Source organism: Penicillium digitatum, chromosome 2, assembly GCF_016767815.1.
Source record: "Penicillium digitatum chromosome 2, complete sequence".
In the NCBI taxonomy this organism is placed as follows: Eukaryota; Fungi; Ascomycota; class Eurotiomycetes; order Eurotiales; family Aspergillaceae; genus Penicillium; species Penicillium digitatum.
In genome coordinates, this window is record NC_089385.1 from 4,380,759 (window position 1) to 4,399,075 (window position 18,317).

Here is an 18,317-nt window from a genome sequence, read left to right on the forward strand (position 1 = left end):
AAGAAACCAAAGCGCCAAAAACAAAACAAAACAAATTTGATGTAAGACGAGGGTACCACATTAAAGACTGGGAACTATCCAAGGCCTACATCGTCAAAGTATAAATGAAAGATAAAGCTCGTACAGGAACTATTCACAAGTATCAACAATCTACATTCACCAGTGAGAGTGTGCAAAACCAATCGCGTCAAGTGCTCCCCCACAGTTACCAAATCACCATTCGCTAAAAATCCATGAATGTAAATGTTTAAAAATTTCAAAATCAAGTCGGGAACATCCCGTCTATACTCTGACAGAGAGATACTCAATGCCACTCTATGCCCGATATATCTTGATCACCTTCTTGATCTCTTTGCGGCACATCGGACACAGACTCACAAGGCTCGCACAAGTCACACAGGAACAAAGGTGACCACACTCGGCAAAGATTGCATCCATTTCCTCGGTATAACATATTTGGCACAGATCCAACTCTGCGTCGGCCACCTCCCAGTAGCTGATGCCCTTGCCGTGGCGTTTGCCATCCTTGAAGCCGCCGACATACTTGTTGCCTGTCGCCTTCTCAACATAAGTACCTTGTCCATGGCATACATCTTCGACCCAATCACCGTCGTATGTGTCGCCGGTGGGATAGGTTAGCTTGCCTTGGCCGTGGCGTCTGCCAAAGACGAAGTCGCCTTCGTACATCATGCCAGTGCTGGAGATGTGCTTGCCTTTACCATGGTGATAACCTTTGAGGAAGCAACCACTATAGTAGTCGTTTGTGAAGGTGGCTTCGATAGTCTTCGTGCCGGTGAAACCTTGGATTGGGTGACCGCGAGAATCGGCCCACAGGTACTGAACCAGACGATCAGGACTGGTAAACAATCCCAATGAAGCAAGTTGAGTGCGCCTATATTTAGGTTAGAACTAAAGAACCAACCTTGAAAACCAGAAACGTGTACTTACTTGTCCTTGGTCAACTTATCTCCGACGATGAAACATGTTCCGTGCGGAGCAAGCATATCGTCGAAGTTGTCAGCAGGTGACACCGGAGTAACAGCAGCACCATCGACTCGTTTCCACATGAGAAAGTCTTGGTGAAGAGGCCGCTGTAAGTGGCGTCGAATGGACGCTTTAACGTTGGAATCATGTTTGGAGAAAAATGACCCCACGGTACGAAGCACTTGATTTTCCGCGTTGAAAATTTGAATAAAGTAGTATGTATGGCCAACAGGCAACTTGAACTCGGATTGGGTCTGTTCTTGAGGAGCCCCTTCCAGTGTAGAAGACTCAACTTCAGAATTTGACACAGGAGCGGAGCTTGCTGCTTCTTCTGTTGCTGGAGTTGCTATAACAGTAGCCAGCACCACTTCTTGTGCTGCCCTTCCAGTAGCAAAAGCATCATTCTCTAGAGAAGATGTGGCCAACGGAAGCAGCGATCCACCATCGATAACAGAGTTGACAGTATCTGAAGCGGCGGGACCCTCGTAGAGAGCATTTCCAGATGAACTAGCGACGGCATCTCCTTCAGTCACAGATGTCACATTTTCAGAACCGCCGTGGATAGAGTTCTCGACGACCAAGTCATCCGGCTTATTCTCTGAAGTTGTGACTGCAGGAGGGTCTGGGATGGCGAACAGGTGAGCGTCCTCTGCGGGAGATTAGCGGGGTGACTCTTAGAGACAAAGGTTAATTTAAAAACGTACCCTTCGAGATAGTTTCCATCCAGAACCGTATGGTGCTCAATGAAGGATCCAGCGGAACATTCAAATCAATAGTACGATCAAACGCCAAGGATGACCCAGATTGAGCAAATGAGTTGCCAATTTGCCATAAACGAACCCGCTCGGGACCAATGACTTCAGAGCCAGAGGACTTCCCAATAGAAATTCTTTTGCGTAGTTCTGCTAAGCGTGATGAACGGGGCAAAGTCAGATACATGACACTGTTTGCCACTTTGGCCTGTGCCATGAGATCGTAGGAGTCAAAAAGGCTGGTGAGCTGGTCATACTGGGAAAGCGCATAGACCTCAACTTGAACACTATCCCCAGGCTTGGAACCTGAGTGGTACACTCCTGTTTCATAGTATTGTTTCAAGGTCACAGGCACTTCCCAAGGCTCTTGGGGACCAGGCAAAAGCTCCGATATCAGATCGCCACGGATGTAAATTGTCACGACAGGTACATCATGACCCTTCTTGTGATCCACAGCCTGGGAGGGATCGAGACCTAGGTGTGGACCCATGGCTGTTTTCTGGGTCAAGCACTCCACGCGGTTATCACTGCCATCGTCAAAAGCCAGCCATGTGGAACCTGGACCCGCTGGGCGAAGGATACTAAAGAACTTGCCCGAGGTACGGCGGCCTCGATGAACAATATAGCCATAAAGCACATACTTGCTACCCTGGCCATCAACCACCCACGGGGTCAGATCCAACTCCTCATCCAGCTCTACTTTGTCATACCGCAGCTGCCAGCGTTTGGCCTTGTCCAGAGTATGGCGCCCAAACTCGACATGAAGAACTGATGGAAGCGACCAACGACCGGGCTTAGCACTCAGATATCCACTAACGGCTTCAGAGGTAGACTTGGCTTGATCAATTGGCACGTAAATACGTGAGTTGAAGTCTCTTGGCAGCATGTTCAAAGGGACTTCGCTATCAGAAGACGGAGATTGTACGACCGGACTATCAAAGAGGCAAGCAAATTGTTTGCCGGCCTCTGTTCCCTTCAGTTCTAGTTCCAAGTTACGACGCAGACGCTCCCAGAATTCGGACACATCGCTCGAGAACTCATGCAGATTGCGCAAAGTTGCAGTCACGCCGTCCGTATCGACATAGCTCGGGGAGAGTGTCTGGCGGCGAAGCTGCCACAGAAGCCTCTGGAGAGCATCGCATAGAGGCTTCGGTCTGGCATCGGCATTGGTGAGATGTTCAAACACATCAATGTTTTGAATGATCTTGCAGAATGGAGCAATGTGCAGCCACGAGGCCAGCCCGGCTACCTCTGGGCTGTGATTGATGATCGAGTCACCCAGAGGTCGGTAACCGGTCAAGGCCATGCTATCCCACGTTGGCTCGGACTCACTTGGGTGCCACCAAAGGGACTTGGTAGGATCTTTCACCACACGAATGTAGGCATCAAATGAGAGCGTGTCGTTGTTCAGAAGAGCACGATGTTGTCCTCGCCGGCGTGAATGGATTTGATCCCATGGGCCGTGGAAATATGTCCACCCCCAATCCAAATTATGAGGGTTAAATTGATGACAAGAAGACTGCATCCATCCTGTGCGTGGCTCTTGGGGGTTGTATACAATGACGCCGACCTGTGCGGGCACACGCCAAGAGTCCAAGGTTCCATGATCAGATAGGGGGGTGTTCCTGGCTGCAGGATATTGAGACTTGTAGTTCTCAAACCACGCTGCTGCGTCGTCCGTTGCTGTAGTCTTTATTTGAATGTCCGGGGTGCTATTATCTAGTGGGGCATCGGCTGGGCCTCGATGGACCGTAAATTCCGTCTCAGGAAGCTTGCCATCTGGAGCGGGCAATGTGGGAGAGCATTCAAGGTAGACACTCAATGCATTAACATTGTTCCCCCTAGGGTAGAACTTGATTCGCCACCAGTATCCCCCAACGAATGCTGGTGGGGAGCGAATGACTTTGTCACGATTGGGGTTCTCGGGGATGCCCCGAACACCCTTGAACGTCCACGTTAGACGGGCCTTTTCGATGGGTACATATTCAGGATCTCCCAAATCCCGAAAGAAGTTAGTTTCCCAATATTTATCTGTCAAGTAATCAGTAAACATTAAGATATTCCGTGGTCTTTGCAAGGTTGACGCCTACGATCACTAGCACTGTAGTCCGAATCGCCGCCGTCGATTTCTTTCATCTCGTCCTCATCTGGGATGGTTGTGTCCTCTTCATACTGCGCCCAGTACGCATGTTCCAGCTCTTCCGAGGGCAGGATTGGCGCGGGATGAGGGGGCGAACGTGATGATTCGGGGAATTGGTTTGATGATTCGGTCTCTGCATTTGCCGTTCTCGCCGTATCCTCCACTTCAGTCCCAGAGACTGCCAGATTGAATAAAGAATCCATGGCCTTTCAATTGGTAAACTTACGAAGAAGTGCCCAAAAATTGTGTTCGAACAATCAATATACCAAGCGCAGGTATACTCCAAGTCTCCCAACTGTCCACGGGTACCAACAAAGATCGATAAGCCCTTATCGGATAGGACGGTTGTGGGGATGCTGTGTGGAGAGAAGGGGACCGGGCGATAAGGGAGAAATAAGAGAAAACGAACAGATTAGGGGAGGAGAAGAAGAGAAGAAAAGACAAGGAGAAGGATGAAAGTCGGAAAAAGAAAGAAATTCCAAAGAAGAAACCGAAAAAGAAAACGAGAAAAAAAACAAAAAAAGAAAAAAACGAGTCCGGGGGAAGTTGCCGAGTGGGTCTTTGGGATAAACTCAAGACCCAGGCTGATGGTCCAGGGTTGATGATTTACTATGTAATACCGGGGTACACAGGTGTATTTATGCAGATACCGGTGCTCTTTACAAATATAAGTTATCTATGTTATAGATATGTTCTAGTGTTTGACCTATACATCTTGATTATACGTACTTCTGAAGTCTAGCGGTGTGCCGATCCCGATTCCCTGTTCAGGGGAGAATAATCTTATCTTGGAAATGCCGATTTTTGGAACGTTTGGTGGCGACTCTGCTAATCGAATTTCTCCCCTTTTGCCACTGGGCATTTTTATCGGGTCATCGGGGCCCACGGAAAACGGTCCTGTTTTCAGGCATATCAGGCACGTCAGACATGGAAGCGTTTCAGGCCGATAAACGTACCTATACCTCTTGTACAGCGAACCACCAGACCGTACAATGCCTGGGGATCAATCCCATTTGGAAACAATTGCGCGATCAAAGGCCCTTCATTGACTCAAAATTGGACCACTTTTCGACGGTGAGTCACACTGATTGGCTCCTTTTTTGAAAAAAAAAACTCATTCTAGATCGCGGGTTCCCGCATTGCTTGGCAACAAGTTCTGTCGTGCGGAGACTCAGATGATAAGTAAAATTATTTTTGTGTCGATTCGGCACGAGCAAATGAAGCAGCCACAATCATAGGGAATACCGCTGTGGCCTCAGCATAGACCTAAAAAAGGGTATGAAAATTAGCGCGGGCCAAAGAGATAGAAATAGAACAATGGACCAACTCACCTTGACAGACTTGGCATCCGCCTTGATTTTGCCCCAGCTCACCGCTTCATCTGGCCGCGCACCCGCATCGCTGCCATCGAACTCCTGCGCAGTATTCACATATACCGCGTGCTCAGCCCCATTGCGCATTAGGCATGCATTGGCGATGTGGTGCTTGACCACCCCGCCGCCCAAAACGATCATGCCGGCGCGTGTCGCCCGAACAGCCATGGTGTTGATACGGCGCACATCGTCCACAATGTCCACCCGGAGTCGTTGCGGGGAAGACTTGAAAGTGTGAAAGTAAAGCATGTCACCCAGAGATCCATCTGTAAGGGCGGGACAGAATATAGGGATCCCATTCCGGGCCGCCCAATACAGAACTGAATCCTCGTGGTCGATCTCGCGACCCAGTCGTTCGGTGATGCGGCTTGGCGTCCAGTGAAGCTCGTCCATTTCGTTCCCAGTCTCCCGAGCCTTTATCTTTGCAGCCTCCTGTTCCTCCAACATCTTATCTAAAATGGGCACTACCCAGTCCTCAAAAGCGCAGTAGTTATTGTTAGGCACAAGAAGGTTGCCAATGCGGTTTAGGCCCTTGGCACGAAGTCCAGCGCCGGGGGTTGAGAAGGATCCAAGATATGTGGGTGCCAAGCATTTGATTAAGTCCTCCTCCACACCTCCAGCAGTGGTCACAATGGCGGAAACATGGTTATGCTTCACCAAATAACGTAGGGTGTCCCGAAGACCGGATGAAATCAAGTTGGATGTATAGCCGAGGAAGATGGTAGTCTTGTTTCCCGTTTCGGGATCACGGAAGGCGCGCTGAGGGAATATAGATCATTAGATTCTAAGGATTCAAAAATGGCATTCATGTTCAGACGTACCATTTCATTGATGATTTGAGCAGCCTCTGCGACCGCACTGCCCTGGAAACCGGTATGTGCTAAGTTGTCGACCATCTCTGCGACGGTGATGTCTCGTCCCTGGAACTTGTCAAAGTCCACCCCGCTCACCACATGAGATCCCTCTGGGACCGGTTGCGAGCGCTGGAGGACGGAGTCGGTCACCGAGAAGGGAACCACTGAAGGCTGCTGGGCGCTCATATTTGCGATGGGATTGGGAAGGAAAAAAAAAGAAAATGAGTCGTAGAGTGTATAAATAAATCTGATGAAATTGTTTCGATATGACAAGATATGGGAAGATAAGAGAAGAGAAGATTCGGTTTGTCCGGAATGGAAAAAGAGGGGCAGTTGACCTTTTTTTTTTTTTTTTTTTTTTTTCGGCGGGGAGCGGCGTCTGGGCCTTGATGCCTTGATGCCTAAGGCATCAATCTCACCATAACTATAGAGTAGACTTGAATGATCAAAGAATCTCCTAGAATATCAACCTTGTGTTTTTGACTTTCTAATTCTCTGCCATTCTAATCTCCTAATGCTCTACTTCATTTTACAGATTTATCAATTTATCCAACTATACTACAACATGGTTACAAGTTCAATGTGAATACAACATAAAGTTTGGGAGGCATGTCCCCACTAGCATTCAAACCGGGTTAGTGCCGAGCCCCTTGAAGTCTCATGAACTCATATTCCTAACATAATCCTGACAATTCCTATTCCTCCACTTTTGATTCTTCCTCCCTTTATCCTTTCCTTTCTCTATACTACTCTCGTGTTGCATAACATCCGGCGCAAGGAGCTCGCATGAATTCGACGATCTTGTAACGTGTTAGTATTTCCTGTTTGACACGTTCAATGCTCATCTCGACGAATCTGTCAGTCTGTCTACTTGAATGGACCATTTGGTCTGGTCTAACACGACTCCGAATCTAGCAATCGAGAAAAAAAAAAGAAAAGAACGTGATATTGGATCTTTCCACTCCCAACTTGAAAAAGACTACGCCTTACCCGATCGGGTATCCGTGCTCTTCATTTCTTCACATGGTCCGTGCATTGATTGTCACGTGCAGACCCTCCCGTTCCCCATCTTTGGGGATGTGATGGATTCTGCGTTCCACCCGCCTTGGGTTCATTTGTACTGTACATCGAACGTGCTGGAGCGCTAACCAGTCCATAGCTTCATGATAGCATGACGCGATAATGTCCACCCGATTCCCCCCATCATCCGGGTTCAATTCCCGTGACCGTTCTCCGCAGCGATTTGGAGACCGTCGCCCCCCGGTCGGTCCTCGTGGTCCTGACGACGGACCTGCACCATTTGGTCGAGATCCACCGCGTGGTCCTAGAGCTCTTGTTGATTCCCCTCGTGGTGGCCATTTTGGTGGCCGTGGCAGGGGTTATGGCCGTGGTGACTTTCGTGACCGTGACCGAGACCCACGAGACCGCGATCGAGATCGCGAATTTCGAGATAATCGCGATGGCCCGCCATTTCGCCGAGATATGGACCGTGACTGGGTTCGCCGTGACCGCGATTTCGATCCCCGAGACAATCGGATTGGTTTTGGCCGAGGCCGCTCAAGATCACCGACGCGCGACTTTCGAGATATAAGGGAGCCCCCGGGCCGGGATTTTGATCTGGCTCGGATGCGACGCAACTCAAGGGACAGTATCATATCCGCGTCTTCGGGAGGCCCAGAAGGCCCCCCTCCCAATGGTGGCCATCTACACCGAGGAGGCATGCGAGGGCGTGGCCGCGGAGATTGGGAAGGAGGCCGCGGTCGGGGTCGTCCGCCCTTCCTCGATGATCGTGATCTTTTCCGTCGCCGTAGTCGATCCCGTGAACCGTGGCGTGGACGTGATCGGATGATGGATCGCGATAGAGATCGAGACATGGACCGGGATCGTTTATTAGATCGCGATCGGATGATGGACCGAGATCGTGACCGAGATCCTCCACGTCCAAGAGATCGAGATCGAGAATTAGATCGGGACTTGGACCGTCGAGATCGATTTGACCGTCGTGAAGATTGGGACAATCGACGACCTGATCGCGAGGACCGTGATCGCCCCGTGGACTTTTGGAAACGAGACCGCCCCCCAAGTCGTGCAGATAGCCGCGCAGCCAGCGGCTCAACCACTTCCTCACACCCCCCCACAGCATTCGGCCCTGGACCTGGGCCAGCCCTAGCAGATCGCCTGTCTGACCATCCTCAAGTGGATCATAATCGGAAATCTTCAACCATTCCCAGCACTGCGGCTCTGGAATCCACGCGAGATTTCGAGCGAAACGAACCTGTCGCGGTTCGAACTGGCGTTGTTCGCTCTGATGCTGTTCGCCCTGATGCTCCTCGAGTAGATGCTCATCGCCTGGGTGGTGTTCGCCCTGATGCTCGACCAGATGCTCCTCGGCTGGTTGCTGTTCGCCCGGATGCTGCTGGGCTTGATGTTCCTGGGCTTGATGTTCCTGGGCTTGATGCTGTCCGACCGGATGCTCTTCGCCCGGACGCTATGAAGAACCCTGGACCTATTATTTGGAAATCACCGCCTGCAGCCGCCCCCCAGGTGCCCGCCTTTGGCTCGGTGACTGCCCCCATCACGAATGCTTCCTCAATTAAAGACTCACCAGACCACCGCACCACGCTCATTTCTACATTCCCCGTAGAGAGAGATCGCTATGAAGTCTCGCAACGACAACCAGCCCAACCTCCCACAGGACCCAAGGCAGAAAGGATTGAGATTACACAGCCCCTTGAGCCTCGCAGCCGCCTCGAAGGACCCCGGGAGGCGGGAAAGCAGCAAGTCACGTCCTCTCGGCTCTGTAAACCGTCTATCAGTTTCCCTGATGTATCACCACCCACCGCTCCAGCTGCTATGACTCGACCAGATTCGGGGACAGGACCCGACGAAGGGTTTGGGGTCGGGAGGTCGAACTCGCTTAGCTCTTCCCCTACTTTTGCACGAATTCCACCGCCTGCCCCACGCGCATTATCTCGTGAGCCCTCAATGTCGCCTCGAATGCAATCGTCTGGTATTCCAACCGGCCCTCGAGCATTGCAATGGAAGGCTCCCTCCCCCCGTGGCCGTAAAGGCAGCAAGCAATGGGTGCGACCTGGCTATGGCCGAACACCTTCTATTCCTAATGCGCTACCAAAACAAGAGTCTATTGATGAGAGCGAAGGTGTTTCCACTGCCAATGACGCCACGCGGTCTCTAGTACCACCTGAAATAGACGAGCCTGAGAGTGGCGAGATTCTGCCCCATGAACTTCCAAGGGATCCCTCACCTGTTTCCCCGTCATTGAGCCTCCCACTCCGGCGTAGTTTGTCTGCCGTCCACACTCAAACAAGCGATGTTAATGAACTCTCTGAGCAAGGCGGCACTGGTAAACCCACCTTAATACCGAACTTTGAAGGTTCAAGTGACGAGGAAGACGGAGAGAACATTATTTTCACCCAGGAGTATCTTGAAGAAAGAAAGCAGATCTTTGAAAAGGACATGGAGTCACTCCGAGCAGAGTTGCCTCCATTACCTTTGGAAGATTCGGCCATCGTCGCTCTTTTACTTCAAATCCAGCTACTTGGCATGGTAGCTAACGATCAGACAGTTGAAAATCCCCTTGAACCACTTGTTGAACGAGCGTTTGAACGGCCAGTGGATTCTTTGGCTTCGGTAGGGGATGAAGAGTCAACCGATCATCCAAGCACTGAACGAGTGGTCTCTTTTGCCTCCACACTACCCGAGCGCGAACCAGAGCCAATCGCAGAAATTCTCGTCCCCCCTGAGGTACCTCCTGATGAGGTTACTGTCGAACGTCTTCCGTTCTTGCGCTCAGGTCCTCCAACACCTATTTCAGACATGGATGTATACCATGATAACATTGCAACCCAAAATCGTCTTAAAGACACGTTCAGCGCAGAACTTTCAAAGGTGCAAGCGGAAGTTTTCAGGAAGAACGCACTCCTTAGGGACGAGTACGTGTCTCATTATAAGCTCTGGCGAATGGCTATTTGGGAGCTCGATCGCTTGAAGGACAAAAAGTCCGTGACCCCTGGTCCAGCTTCTCCTCCAGTGTCTACGGTTCCAACTACCCCGGCGCACATGCCAGAAGGCCGTGAAGGTCGTCGGTACAAAGGAAACAGCGAGCTCGATTTTCTCAATGCTTTGAAGGCTTCGGAAATCTCTGCCCAAGAAGAGCTTGAACGCCGCCGCATCAAGATGGCTACTGCTCGGCCCGACTTGGGCCGAGAAGCGATCATTCCCAATATGCTTGAGCCGCAGGAGGTAAAGGCTCGCATCTACAAAGATGTGAACAACACCGTTGAGTGCAGTAGGGCTTTGGATGTTTTCGGCTTCGTACCGCCCCCTAATGACTTCACCCCGGAGGAGCATACAATCTTTACGGATGCCTTCATGGCCCATCCGAAACGCTGGGGTAAAATTGCTGAATCTTTGCCCGGCCGAAATTTCCAGCAGTGCATAGTACACTATTATCTCACCAAGGAGGAGATTAAGTATAAGGCCAAGCTTAACAAACGCTGGAGTAAGCGGGGCAAGGGGACTCGAAAAGGTCCGCGGCCCAAGTCCAATGCCCTCATCGCAGACTTGGGTGTGGTGAAACCTGACTTTGTTGGCGACGATGAGCCACCAGCTGTTACAGACACCGGTCGTCCACGACGTGCGGCTGCGCCCACCTTTGGCGATTCCACCGAGGTAGAGAGCGCGTCAGTTGGCCGCCGGGGCCAGCTTGGCAAGGACGGCGAACCAGTGGAAAGATCTTCGACTCGGCGCGGCGGACGGGGCGGAAGTACTCGCGGTGGACGGCGCGTGAAGACCACTACTCAACCGGACTCGAAGGCTCAGGTCGCTATGCCACAAGGAAATCTGCCCCCGATTGTACCGCCTGCCCCACTTCATCCTGGAAGCGAGATGGAAGTGGTCCCAGATCACATCTTGGAAGGGTATGAAGCCAGAGAACGAGAGCGTTCCGAAAAAGAATCCTTGCCGCCAATTCCGCGAGGCAGAGTGGGACGCGGGCGAGCGAAAGAAGGACTTTATGTCTTTGAGTCTGCTGAAGTTGAACAGCCTCTGGCAACCAAACAGCTTGAGACGGGGTATGGCTCCTTGCAACCAACGAGTTACTGGTCTGTACCGGAGCAGCGCGACTTTCCAGCCTTGCTGGGACATTTTGGTCGTGATTTCGAGGGTATTTCGGCTTGGATGAAGACCAAGACAACGGTGATGGTATGTATTAGGTCCTTTCGTTTCCTTTTTTTTCCTTTTCTGTTTCTATTAGCCGGCTAACGTGCACGATGCAGGTTAAGAACTTCTATCAACGCCGCCTGGACTCAGGCCAGAAAGACTTTGAGTTGATTCTAACAGACGCAGAGGAGAAGAAGGCTCGGGGCGAGGCCACAGGGCCGCTTCCTGTTCCAAGTGTTGCGCCAAAGCGACGATACGAGGCAACTCCGTCTTCTATCATCCCTCGCCAACTTGCTCCCCTTGGGGAGCCTATGCCTGAGGTTGATGAAACACGATTCCCTAAAGGCAAACCTGTCGGTCTCTCGCCGCAGCCCATATCCCTGCATGGACGACCTCCGTCCGAGAAGGATCGGAATATCGGTCGCTACCAGCCACTCGCGCAAGCTTCCGCTGCTTCACCAGTACCCTCTACTGCAACTCTAATTGAAGAGTCCACTCGGGCCATACGCGCCCAAGGAGGACCGTCCCACCGCATTCAGGGTCCACGCCTTGGTTATTTTACAGAGGATAGACGAGAATCTTCGGCATTGCCCCATGCAACTTCTCTTGCGCAAGATCTACCGATGTCTTCGCGCCATCCTGGCCCCATGCAACCGGAAATGGCACGAATGGAACCATCATCTACACAGGCCTATATGCCTGCACAGCAGCCAGCTTCTCTCCTTTCATCGACCCACTCACGTCATCCCAGCCTTACACAAACCCCCGGCTCGCCAACCCAGCAGCTTAGACCAGAAGTCGACGTCTCGTCTGTTCATCGTGATCCCTTCGCTCAAAGACCCTATTACTCGCTCGCAGGTCAACACATGGGTCTAGCTCAATCGCCTCGCCCTGGGTTGTCGCCAGTAAAGGATGTCCCTCGCCCGAGTGCCACTCCGGCCCCCGACGCAACTCGTCAGGTGCCTGCAAAACGGTCTAACATCATGAGCATACTCAATGATGAACCTGAAGAGCCCCAGCCGCGCAAACGATTTGCCAGCGAGCATGCTCCATCTGCCCCCGGCGCAAACACAGGCATAAACCCAAGGCCCGTGTACCAGGCCGGCGGACCCTCTCGCCACGAAGACACTAATATGTCAAATGTGCCGCAAAAGCCTTCCGGTTATGCCCAGCAAACCCAATACCAGCCATCGTCTCGCGGCTACTCTGAGTATCCTGGCTATGGACCTTCTCATGGTGGCTCTGGCACGTCGGCAAACAATGACTGGATGGCACGGTTTGATCCACGTGCGCAACAAACTCCGCCCCAGCCTCAAGCCCAATCGTTGCCACCACAGCAGCAGCAAAGCGGCCGCCAGGGTTCATATTCATCTTACGTGGCAACCTCGAGCCAATCTTCCTTGACGAATCATCCTGCGTCCTCCCCAGCGCCGACTCCACCGCCAAAAACTACCTCTCAGCGATCAGCTTATCCCAATGTTTTCTCCCAAGCCTCCTCTGCTCAATCATCTATGCCTTCTGGCTCCCGAGATATGGCCTCGCAACCGGCTTCCTATCGACAAGGGTCACCTGGCCCGCGTTCTAGCATGGCATATGCATCACGACAAGATCCACCAACGCCGGCGCAGCCTTCAGCTAGCCTGTATGGCATGCATCCGCGTCAGTCCGCAACGCCAAATCCAGTACAGCCACATAGCTATCAACAACATGTGCAAACAATGGTCAGTGGATCGCATCAGCCGCAATCCCACCGCTCAACGCCTGCCAACCTACCTGGTGCTTCTTCACAATACGGGCACAACACCCCTCCTCCCCAGTCCCAGGCTGGCCGGTCAATAGCATCGCTGGCGAGCATCAGTCGCTCATTCACTCCTCCATCGAATCTACATCCCTCTATGAGCGGAGGCACCATGGGTAGCTATGTCCCCCCTCAGTCATCCGCGTCTGGGTCGATACCGCCGCTCCACCAACGACCTCCAGGATCGCTGGGTGACACTGTCACCACGCCAACACATCACCGTGTCTACAGCCATGGGTCGGTTCAAGGCGGACTACCGCCGCCTTCGCAACCTCCTCGCTAGGGTCTCATGGATTTATTCGAATGAACTTCATGTGGACTGTAAGACTGTAATGGGTTTTGTTGTACATTAATTTGTCGTCTTGATTTCCCCCCCCTTTTGTTTAGCGTCCTGGCGTCTTTGCCAGCGAGGACATTCAATTGACCATGGTTTATATGTACAACTAGATGAATGATTTTGTGTCAAATCTTCAGTGTAATGAATATTGAAAAGGTTTGTAGTCCTACCCTAATACCTATAATGTTTAAAACTGTCTAACTAGGTGCCCTCGTTAGACCTGTGTTACCGGTCCATCTGGTTCATATGGCTGGGCAGGTTCCACTCGTCATAATCCAAATGCACAAAGGCACGGTCGACAGTAGGGACACTCTCGATGATGTACTGCAAACTCTCGCCAACATCATGACTATCCCGTAAACTGATCTTTTCATCCACAACAAGGTCAACCTCCACGTTCAGTTTGTCACTGGCGTAGTAGGCTTTCAGGTCCTGAATCTTGTGAATGACCCAGGAGAACCGCATCGTCATATACAGCAAGATGCTATGATCGTCGGGAGAGGCAGCTGCGCCGGTCAACCGTTGGATGTATTCTGTGGCCGTCTGACCCCAGTTCCACATGATGTAGAAGGAGAGGAGCAGACCACCTATGGGATCCAAGTACCAGAGGTTTGCAACGGTACCAACTGCGATTGTGACCTGTTAGTTGATGCCCTATTAGCAAACAGGCATAAGACTTACTCAGGGGGAAGATGATGCTGAATGTGTTGAAAACAACGTCAGTCATGGCGTCCTGGGCCAGGACCTGAACGCTTGGGCTAGGAATTAGCCTACACCAGATCCAGCAGAGCAGCTTAACCAAAACAGTACCACCCATCAAGGCAAGGGATGGGATAGATAGCTCAACAACCGTGCGGTCGTCTCCAATTAATTGTTTCATAGAATTTAGTGCTACTTGGAAAAAGGACGTCACCATGATCACCGAGAATATCAACACACTGATAGGCTCTAACCGCCGTCGGCTGATGGGGTAGCGGTTGCGATCTTGTCGGCGGATCATAGTGGTAGTTATCCAGACAATCACTGTGCTGAGAAAGTCCAAAACTCCATCCACAAGACCTGCCAGCATAGACATGGAGCTAGTCATCGCCATGATGGCGATCTTCGAGGCTAGGAGAGCAACGTTGGCGACGAAATTGATGCGAATGGCTATGTTGATAATACGCTCCTCGTCCTCTGGGGACATGCCGCCATGCGATTCAAGATCGAGGAACGGATCTAATGGGCTGTCTTCTGCTGCCTCAGGAGAGTGGACTAAGGGTGTTGTCTCATCGGGGATCCGATAAAGATTATGCGGGGTGCGTTTGATCCTTCCGATCTTGGGATTAGGTTCTGATGCCTCGGCATGATTGTCTTCTAGCGAAGGCGGCTGAAGAATTCCCTTTCTTGAAGCATAGTGATTACATCCGTTATAGTCTTCGATCAGATTATGGGGTAGCGAAGAGTCCAGCAGTCGGTCAATGTAAAGATATTGGGAAATTAGCGCATTGTTTCGTTCATAATATTTCCGACTGTTTTTAGGAGTTAGTTCCTGGTTCCTTGAGATTGAGTAGGTAACCAACATTGCCTTTGGGAGGTCTTTTAATGACTCAGGTGATTTATAGTAGCGTTGCCTGCGGCGCGGGTTAGGACTGTAGTTGCGTCAGAAGAGAGAGAGAGATATTACCATTCATATCGAAGATTACTGCGCCCAATCAACAACGATCCACGTCGAAGAATAAGTCGCCTTTCGGATACATCGTCATCGACATCATTTAATGCAAGGCTAGATGTGCGAGAAGGTAAAAGATTCCATAAGCGTTGGCCTCTGGTGGAAAGAATTTCTCGCTCCTGTTCCAGGCTTGGGCGTCGCGGATGTAGAATGGGCGAAGGCGCAGGAGGGGAGGAAAGCGGCAGAGATGGTTGGGAAGACATCAATTCAGCACAGCAAAGTGAAGAAGCGAAGCTCATGTAAGATTTAACCCGACACGTTTAGTCACCTGATTTATGCCTTGGGGATTAGGTGTCAACCTAAAAATGTAGGGATTTACAGAGAATATCTCGATGCTCCGTAGTTGTTAGGTGCTTAGAACACTTTGTAAACGTATATCCAGTGTCAAGTAAATGGCGACTGACACTTCTATATACCGTATTTCACTACCGAGCGGTCCCACCGAGGCGTAAACCCAGAAAGTAACCTGCCGATACGCTACAACTCGATCTCTCAATAACTACTTCTTCTTATAGCCTCCTACCTTCTAGGTGATTTCTCGTTTCCTTAGGGAGTTTCAGAATGAAAAAAAAAAAAAAAAACTTTGTGATTCCGAACAGTAAATTTCGAGTTTTTAGCAACGTAATTTTCAAAAATTTTCGGTAATTTTCGAAACGATAATGTAGCGTTCTACGCCCTCTTTGAAACTGACAGATCATGCTAATGAGTCTTGACTATCGACGATCGAAAGGGACTAATTCAAAGCATGGTTGTTAAGGCAGAACAAATTGCCCTTACTCTGTGTTTTATGCTGGACTACTGGGTGGTGATATACGCGGCTTGAGTCGGATAGAGCGTACTGGGAACCGACATCTGGGAGTTGCAGAGGACTAACGGTCAAGCCATGGCCTGGACATGGCTAGCATATCCTCTCACACTCACCCCTCCAAATCGGTACTTTTGAAGTCGTGTTAGAAACTAAATAGAACAAGTTTCCCATTTCTAGCCGGAATTGAAGCCTTCTTTTTCCGCGGGCAAACAAGTTGACAAGGGGGTGCGGAACGAATATTCCGTCTATGCCGCGCTGTGGAGATATCTTCCCTCAGACTGGCGAGTGGTTAAGTGACCTATGGGAAACCGCGTTTGCTGATTCTATCACTTATGACTGGATATCGGAGTGCTATGTGACCGATCACAGACATCTTTCTTTCCATGGCCATGCGAGTCTTTGAACTCTGGAACGTGCCTTAGCCGAGCCAAAGAGGACCCTAATTGCAAAGGGCTATAAGAGCTATTCATGCGCCGTCTTCCACTGGTCAGAAAAGTCTGCAGTTCTTGTCAATTTCACTCTATCATGGCAATCCAAACACTTGCAGTTGCCGTGATCACGGTGGTTTATTTCCTCATTCGTTATTTCAACCGCACTGATATCCCCAAGATTAAAGGCATCCCGGAGGTCCCTGGTATACCCATATTTGGTAACCTATTGCAGTTGGGAGATCAGCATGCAACAGTCACGGGGAGATGGGCAAAGACATTTGGCCCAGTTTTCCAAGTGCGCATGGGAAACAAGGCAAGTTTTTCGCTTTCTTGTTGGGTACGACAATGTACCGAATGTAAAATCTAAAAGCCTTTAATAGCGAATCGTGTTCGCCAACAGCTTTAAATCCGTTCGTCAATTGTGGATTAAGGACTCATCCGCTCTCATTTCCCGCCCAACTTTCCACACCTTCCACAGCGTCGTCTCCAGCTCACAGGGGTTCACTATTGGAACGTCCCCGTGGGATGATTCCTGCAAGAAACGCCGCAAGGCAGCTGCCACAGCGTTGAATCGACCGGCGGTGCAGTCATATATGCCCATCATCGATGTCGAATCCAATTCTAGCATCAAAGAGCTATACCGGGACAGCCAGAACGGCAAACGTGACGTAAATCCCACTGCCTATTTCCAGCGATATGCCCTCAACACCAGTTTGACTTTGAACTATGGGTTCCGTATCGAGGGCAACGTGGATGATACGCTACTGCACGAGATTGTGGATGTGGAGCGTGGCGTATCCAACTTTCGCAGCACTTCGAATAACTGGCAGGATTACATTCCCCTATTACGAATATTCCCCAAGATGAACAATGAAGCTGCAGACTTCCGGGGTCGCCGTGATAAATATCTGACCTACTTGCTCGATATGCTCAAGGATCGGATCGCCAAAGGAACCGACAAGCCTTGCATCACTGGCAATATATTGAAGGATCCCGAGGCTAAGCTGAATGACGGTGAGTAACCAAAGATCCCATGAACGTTGGAGTGAAGTGTTCATTTGTCGTCTAGCCGAGGTGAAATCGATCTGTTTGACTATGGTGTCGGCTGGTCTTGACACTGTTCCCGGTAACTTGATCATGGGGATTGCCTACCTGGCATCGGAAGACGGCCAAAGCATTCAAAACAAGGCTTATGATGCGATAATGGAAGTTTACCCGAATGGGGATGCTTGGGAGAGATGCTTGGTGGAGGAAAAGGTCCCCTATGTGACTGCCCTGGTGAAGGAGATCTTGCGGTTCTGGACAGTTATTCCTATCTGTCTGCCACGCGAGAGCACTAAGGATATCCAGTGGAATGGAGCCACTATCCCTGCTGGCACGACTTTCTTCATGGTAAAATGGCCCCTGGCTTCTCTCTTCTTCGGACTTTCCTAACATGGCCTCCAGAATGCTTGGGCTGCCGATTACGACGAAGATCACTTTACGGATGCCGATAAATTCATCCCAGAGAGGTTTTTGGAGGTCAATGAGGGTGCAGGCACTGCCCACTACGCATATGGAGCAGGATCACGTATGTGTGCAGGCTCACATCTCGCCAATCGCGAGCTGTTCACTGCTTTCATCCGCCTCATCACTGCCTTCCAGATGCACACGGCGAAAGAGGCAGCCGACCGACCAATTCTTAATGCAATTGAGTGCAATTTGATTGCGACAGCCTTGACAACCGAGCCGAAGCCATTCAAAGTCGGCTTTAGTGCACGCGACCCCAAGAAGCTCGAGCAGTGGATTTAGGGCTTTAGGGCTTAGGGCTTAGGGCTTAGGGCTTAGGGCTTAGGGCTTAGGGCTTAGGGCTTAGGGCTTAGGGCTTAGGGCTTAGGGCTTAGGGCTTAGGGCTTAGGGCTTAGGGCTTAGGGCTTAGGGCTTAGGGCTTAGGGCTTAGGGCTTAGGG

The 18,317-nt window shown here is 50.8% G+C and overlaps 5 protein-coding genes across 5 annotated transcripts; 2 read left to right on the top strand and 3 right to left on the bottom strand.

Annotated features, from left to right (window-relative positions):
* Positions 1–315: 315 nt before the first annotated feature.
* Positions 316–4,079, bottom strand: Pdw03_7565 (putative MATH and UCH domain protein; the record flags this gene model as incomplete). The annotated part of the gene is made up of 4 exons (XM_014678273.1): positions 316–892; positions 949–1,633; positions 1,689–3,767; positions 3,827–4,079. The coding sequence occupies 4 exons, from the start codon at positions 4,077–4,079 to the stop codon at positions 316–318; spliced, it is 3,594 nt and encodes a 1,197-aa protein (XP_014533759.1).
* A 669-nt stretch (positions 4,080–4,748) lies between these two features.
* On the bottom strand, positions 4,749–6,289 carry Pdw03_7566 (Deoxyhypusine synthase, putative; the record flags this gene model as incomplete). Its single annotated transcript, XM_014678272.2, has 5 exons — positions 4,749–4,773; positions 4,833–4,872; positions 5,088–5,142; positions 5,208–6,008; positions 6,071–6,289. 5 exons carry the CDS (start codon positions 6,287–6,289, stop codon positions 4,749–4,751), a joined length of 1,140 nt encoding a protein of 379 aa, XP_014533758.2.
* A 996-nt stretch (positions 6,290–7,285) lies between these two features.
* Positions 7,286–13,365, top strand: Pdw03_7567 (Homeodomain-like; the record flags this gene model as incomplete). Its single annotated transcript, XM_014678271.1, has 2 exons — positions 7,286–11,326; positions 11,401–13,365. 2 exons carry the CDS (start codon positions 7,286–7,288, stop codon positions 13,363–13,365), a joined length of 6,006 nt encoding a protein of 2,001 aa, XP_014533757.1.
* A 279-nt stretch (positions 13,366–13,644) lies between these two features.
* Pdw03_7568 (Cation efflux protein) lies at positions 13,645–15,369 on the bottom strand (the record flags this gene model as incomplete). Its single annotated transcript, XM_066101694.1, has 4 exons — positions 13,645–14,045; positions 14,101–14,930; positions 14,982–15,032; positions 15,086–15,369. The coding sequence occupies 4 exons, from the start codon at positions 15,367–15,369 to the stop codon at positions 13,645–13,647; spliced, it is 1,566 nt and encodes a 521-aa protein (XP_065956777.1).
* A 1,094-nt stretch (positions 15,370–16,463) lies between these two features.
* Pdw03_7569 (Phenylacetate hydroxylase) lies at positions 16,464–18,160 on the top strand (the record flags this gene model as incomplete). Its single annotated transcript, XM_066101695.1, has 4 exons — positions 16,464–16,682; positions 16,750–17,383; positions 17,439–17,761; positions 17,816–18,160. The coding sequence occupies 4 exons, from the start codon at positions 16,464–16,466 to the stop codon at positions 18,158–18,160; spliced, it is 1,521 nt and encodes a 506-aa protein (XP_065956778.1).
* Between the last annotated feature and the right edge of the window lie 157 nt (positions 18,161–18,317).